The 5,863-nt window shown below is 40.8% G+C and overlaps 1 protein-coding gene across 2 annotated transcripts; it reads right to left on the bottom strand.

Moving 5' to 3' along the window:
- Positions 1-625: 625 nt before the first annotated feature.
- Positions 626-5,863, bottom strand: LOC123086657 (O-fucosyltransferase 9). 2 transcript variants are annotated; one of them, XM_044508437.1, is made up of 11 exons: positions 5,349-5,550; positions 4,774-4,828; positions 4,493-4,565; positions 4,287-4,354; positions 3,730-3,818; positions 2,893-3,090; positions 2,584-2,788; positions 2,325-2,492; positions 1,602-1,769; positions 1,223-1,413; positions 626-956 (listed from the first exon to the last, which is right to left on the bottom strand). In XM_044508437.1, exons 2-11 carry the CDS (start codon positions 4,798-4,800, stop codon positions 821-823), a joined length of 1,323 nt encoding a protein of 440 aa, XP_044364372.1. In that variant the 5' UTR covers positions 4,801-4,828; positions 5,349-5,550; the 3' UTR covers positions 626-820. The 2 variants fall into 2 exon arrangements, with proteins under 2 accessions (XP_044364372.1, XP_044364371.1); XM_044508436.1 differs by lacking the exon at positions 4,774-4,828 and having other exon boundaries at positions 5,349-5,863.

Here is a 5,863-nt window from a genome sequence, read left to right as displayed (position 1 = left end):
TATAAATTCATATAAGATTGTTTAGATCACTACTTTATAATGACCTAAACGATTTTATTTTATTTTCCTCCGTTCCTAACTACCAAAATGTCATATATTTAAAAACGGAGGGAGTAGTTTTCAGAGGGAGTATAAGACTGCTTCCGTAAGTATGTTGATAGTCCAACATATGACAAAATCTAACCCGTTGCCTTTTCATCTAATGGTCCAAAAGCCATTGGAGCACCTGATGCGCAGGATACGTTCTCGGGGCGCAAGAGAGGAGGGAGCCATGTCCCGCTGTTTTTCTTTTCTGGTGTGATAATTTTTTACCGCTGTATTAGGCTAATTAACTAGTACTTCTATATGTGCATGCACTAAGTCGACTGTGTAATATGAACTTCTATTGCTTGGTGTAAAGAGTCGCACAGGTTATGCGGTGCTGTTAGTTTGTGTCTCAATATGTTTATGCAACAGTTAATATATATTTCATTTGTTTGGCACAGCAATCATACCAAGTTGCATACTCTCTACTACTGTATTAGTTTAGGCAGGATATTGTTTATCTCCATTAACACCAGGCAAACAATTCTCAACTCAAAGTTAAGTTTGGGTATTATAGTCAATATAGGCTGTGGCATATTCTGAAGAAAAGAAAAAACAAGGCTCTCTTTCATTTCAGACAGCATAACTGCATCTCTGGGCTGGATTTCATATCGACAACCACACGATTTGGCATCTCTAGTCTACTACAGTACTCTTTACCTACAGACAAAAAAAATGTAACAAATTTCTATGTGTAACTCCTACTTACAAGTACATAAATCGGTACTCTACATCATCATGCTTCAGCTTGCTGACACATGCAGTCGGGCATCGGGAGGTTGTATATCGATCCATGCTGTTTCCTGAACCCGAAACCTTTCGATTCACTTTGGCGACGAATATCCTGCATGAGGTGCCTGAACCGATCCCATCTGCAGTCAAAGCAAACAAGTTGGATATCAGAGGTTCCGTTACAGCCTTACATTCAGCTAAAATGTATTTCAGTGTTTACATATAAAACAATATGGACAATAGTTAAAATTCACTATGATTTTCTACAATAATTTATCTCTAAAATTGACTGTCCAAATGGAAACTAGCTAAATGTGGATATCCAGATTTGACGTGGCAAAATTCGGGCCTTCTCCAGCTTCCTCGTGCACTTAGACATATCAGACAACGGTTACTCAAAGCTGACCTGATATCCGGGTTGTCAAAGAGTAGCACCATTTTCCGTTTATCTGGTGTTATTGTCTTTGCATGCCCCCCATACAAATAACGCATGTGTCCGATCAGGAAATGAGGGAAATTGCTTCCTTGAGTCGTTACAAAGGCTTCGCTCCATAGACAGACTGTGTAGTCCAATGCGGCCAGTCTGGATGAATGCCCCTGGATATAGGAATGTGAGTCAAAGGTAAGTCTGTCATGGAGATAAGAAATGGCTCTTATCCAACTGTTACCCTCCCTTCAAACTGAACAAGGGTTATGCATGCTTGCTGTGAAATAATGTAAGAATGCATCCTTTCTACAGTAACAATTTATGATAGAAACGGAGTAACTAAGGGAGGGGGAAATACCTTGAACTGTGCAAGCTCCTCAGGTGAAGTGAGCGTTTCCTTTGTTTGTAGAAGTGGAAACAACTCGCGAAGAGGAGTCATATACTTCTCAGCATTGTATATTTTACCAGAGGCAACATAGAGTGAGGTAGTATTATCAAACCCCATGCCATGCAGCATCATTCCAACCTGCATAAACAAAACTAGTGAGGAAAAAGTAAAGTTATACAATGATATCATGTAAATAAGATCTCTTGGCAGCTTGCAGAAAGGCCTATTGGAATGCATCTGCAAATTATGGTGGCAGGATACATTTACCAAAGCTTTAACTCCAGTTTAACTAATCAGTCCACTGAAAAATAAAGGACTATGATAAGGAATTCTAGAAATGGTCTGAAAACATGACGTCCAGCACTACCTACTGTAGTCTGCAATGCAAATGCCTACAAAATGCTTTTTGCACCAATGCACAACACCATAGATGCTATTTGGAGTGTCCAACTGTATTCTCTAACAATAGATAGCCTGGGGAGTAATGAACATGATGTGCACTCAGGAAAAAAACAGAGTGAGGCTCCATTAAGTACTGCAGTGGCAATTTTAAAGCACTTATCATTCTTGGATGTAACAGTTAAGAATATCTTTAGAGAGCTTACTAAAATTGGTAAATGTACCCCTAACTGGCCCTAGAAGTGTTGCAATACGAGCATACTCAAAACAATTGCGGGGAACTAACATTTCAACCTCTATAGGAGCTAAAGGACATCTCCCATTCCTCCGATTGGCCTCGGGATTTATCACTCGACCTGGTCGGCGAAACTTCCCTCTCCAGCCCCTTTCGCGAGCATTCTCCATTGCAATATTCTCCTTCCAGTCACCGTCATATATACAGCATGAGAAAGCTACCATATCCTAAAATGCAGCACACACAATCATCATAAAGCTTGGTCTTACTGAAAAGATTTAATAACAGGCACCAACTAGCATGGCATTGTATTTGAACCTCTTCAAAGCGAAGATGAACTGACATGTACTTCCCACTAGTCAAAGCACTCTTCTTGATCATTCGGTCAACCATGTTATCTGCAAGAATTCTTATGGGTTCAGAAAATCTCAATGCCTCATAGTTTGCCAAACATCTCAACGCATTGATATTTGATGGAACTGAATTAGCCAATCTATTTGAGAAAGGAGCAATACGCACAGCCCTGTGTCATAGAACAGAAAATGAGCAAAGATATGGTAGTATAGAACGCCTTTAGTAGCAAGAATTTGACACTATATCAAAGGAAGGTGCAACAGGAGCACATACCCTAGCTCCAACAGTTTCGGAAGCACCTTTTCTAGGTAGTAACTGTGAGACGAGAAGGCTTTGGTTCTCATATTCGGTATACTGCTGATATTATGGTCAAACTGCGCAGAAACATTTTCAGGAAGTTCTTTGACAACCCTTACATGTTTTCGGAGTGTCTCAATAAAATGGTCTTCATCAAATATATCACCAAATTTGCTGAAATATTATGCAGGAACAAAGAAGAATTATCCTTCTGGAAAAGTGATGAGAAAATCAAAAATCAAAAACATATTATATGACACAGGCATGAGGAGAATATTACTGAAAATATAATAACATATGAAAGAAAACCAAAGCTACATAAAAAATAACAATTCTTTATTCAATCAATTATTTTCATAGGGATACAGCTTATAAAATGGCAAATGCAAAGATCGATGTGATACTATCGACATTATTGAGGTACATGCTTAACAAGGAACAAAACAAGAGTGCTGAAAAATGCATTGTTAAAACGGAAGCACAAAAGAAATGACACAACAGAAAATAGTGACTTGATAGCACAAAAAAAGAGTGCAGACAAGGGCTTGAAGAGACATAATGAAGTTTCTCTTTTCCAAAAAGGAAAGGATACTGATCCATTTTATTTATCGAGAGCAGATAAACAATGGGCAAAGAAAGAATTTTCACTTATATAATACAGAAAATGCTAACTGAAGTAAATTTGAAACTTAATTATGCAAATGGCGTTTTTACAGAGCTAGTTCTCAAGAAAGTGACCCAGGGACGGATGTGCTGTATGCCAGTTTCTCCAAACACATCTGCGGATATTCTACAAAGAAGCAAAATAGTTACCTAGAATCACGCCAAACACTATTCAGATGAAAAGCTGGGCTGACAAGAGTTGCATTAAGTAAGCTTGCCACAGCAACAGCATCACAAATCTGTATCGAGACATCTCTGTTAGACTCAGATAAACACTACAGAGCAAACATGTTGTGAAGTTTGAAATTCAAGTTGGCAGTTGAGACACTAGAAAAAAGAAAAGAATTCTACATATGAAGATCAGTGGAATGCGTAATGACTTTTGAAAGTATTCAGAATTTAGTGGAAGATAAAAGGGTAAGCTGCAACAAAACATGAAACAGCATGTTCATGCAAGAAATAAATTCAAAACGAATCCAAGGGAGTCTGCGAAACAGGAATCCAGGGGCCATAAAGGGTTTGGACTTTGGATAGTTAATATCGAACCATGGATCATTATACTTTTACTGTATAGAATATACCATTAAAGAAAGGTATTTCAGTACCAACAGTGAGTTTCGTTTCAGTAGTGTATATGTAATCAAGATGACTCTGAGGAATATATCTAGTTGGTCCACGTTCAGTAAGAAATTGATCATGCAACTTACAGAAATGCGTTGCTGATTCAGACCACCATTTGCTTCAATTACGAGAAAACCATTTGAAGGTGGTAACGCTGAAAAGTGTAATGTGGACCATCAATAAAAACTACTTAGCTATGTCGCCTGTTACTACTTATACTAAAGCTGATTCTGACTGGCTGATCTTGGTACATTTGGTATAGAAATTCATAAAAAGCATTTCAAATTTGCACCTGATTGTGTCAATCTCTTTCTGATGCAAGGTACCCATCTCTTTCCAGACTTTTTATAATGGGATGCCATTAACTGCAATGACACGGCAAAATCATGTTACATACATGCGAAGAGTGTATGTATGACTATGTAAACTAAAAGGAAAAAATGTTGTTGGTCACAGTGATCATAGGCATTGAACATGTGTTGTGATTGGATTAGTAGCACTGTAATGCTAAAAATGATCATCATCATGACACCATTGTTACAATCAACAACTGACAGATAAATCCTCTTTGACCTTTAAAGAGCTCCCAATGCCAAGCATCTCCCAAGTTGCAGAACATATTATAGGCCTGCCACATGAAGGGCTGTCACCTTTTTGGCATATGAACATGAAACAGAACTCGCATGCTACAGTCTTATAAGTACATTATTTATGTCCTATGTATTGCCATCTCAAGGTGCCAAGTATCTTCATTGGCCTGCAGTAGTGCTATAGCAATACAAATAAAGGATTCAATGGATGTCTACTCCTACAAGCAGCCAAATTCAGTGTTATCTCAGTGTCACCACCAGTTTCACTAGAGATTAGTACTAGTAAGCTATGTAGCATTCTACTGTATTTGTGTCACAACTCACAAACAGCCAACACAAAACTTGGATGCAATGTGTGGTAAAGCTACAAACAATTTTGGGACGATTTATAATCAAACCATGAGCATCCAGTGGCAAATCAAGGAGTAGACGAGAAAAATTCATCCGACGCACATGGCCGGAAGAAAATTTCCACCTCTTTTTTAAGCCAATCCACCCATTCCGCTGGGAATGGATCGAATAAACATTACTAGTCCCTGGGAACGAGCAAGAACTCACCGGGCTAGGACGAGAGGCGAGGGCGCGCATTTCCGGCAGGAGCCGCTCGAACACGAGGTGGCTGCGGTACACCGATCCGGGCGGCGCTGGCGCCCGCGCCCGCGGACGCGGCGCACCTACCACCACGCGTCCACCACCTGTGCCCAGGCCCGTGCCGTCAGCGCCCAGGAGGAGCACAAGCATAGCCGCCGTGTACGCTAGAGCGAGGAGCAGCACGGCAGCTCGCCGCCGGCGCGCGGCCAGCACGCGGTCCGGGCGCCGCGCCGTACCCTTCGCGCCTTCGCCGCCGCGCATCGACGCCGACGCCGACGCCAAAGCGATCGCCGGCGGCATCACCGAGAGCGCTCCCGCCGGATCATGCGACGCAAGAGGATGTGATGGAGGAGCGCACGCGAGGGAATTTTTATTTTTCTAGATGGCTGCGATTGATCACGAATGGCAAATACTACATATAAATACATAGGGCAAGGAGTGTACAGCCGTACAGGATCGAATAGAGTGTATATGATCCAAGG

This window comes from Triticum aestivum, chromosome 4A (genome assembly GCF_018294505.1).
Source record: "Triticum aestivum cultivar Chinese Spring chromosome 4A, IWGSC CS RefSeq v2.1, whole genome shotgun sequence".
NCBI classification, from domain to species: domain Eukaryota; kingdom Viridiplantae; phylum Streptophyta; class Magnoliopsida; order Poales; family Poaceae; genus Triticum; species Triticum aestivum.
This window is presented reverse-complemented; position numbering and strand designations above follow the sequence as displayed.

Excerpts from the sequence above, each read along its gene's own strand:
- LOC123086657 (XM_044508436.1), bottom strand. The coding sequence starts at position 5,681 with ATGCCGCCGGCGATCGCTTTGGCGTCGGCGTCGGCGTCGATGCGCGGC. Across the intron at positions 3,091-3,729 it reads AGTGTTTGGCGTGATTCTAG|CAAATTTGGTGATATATTTG; the intron begins GTAACTATTTTG and ends ATAATATTTCAG. Across the intron at positions 1,770-2,324 it reads GTCCTTTAGCTCCTATAGAG|GTTGGAATGATGCTGCATGG; the intron begins GTTGAAATGTTA and ends TTGTTTATGCAG.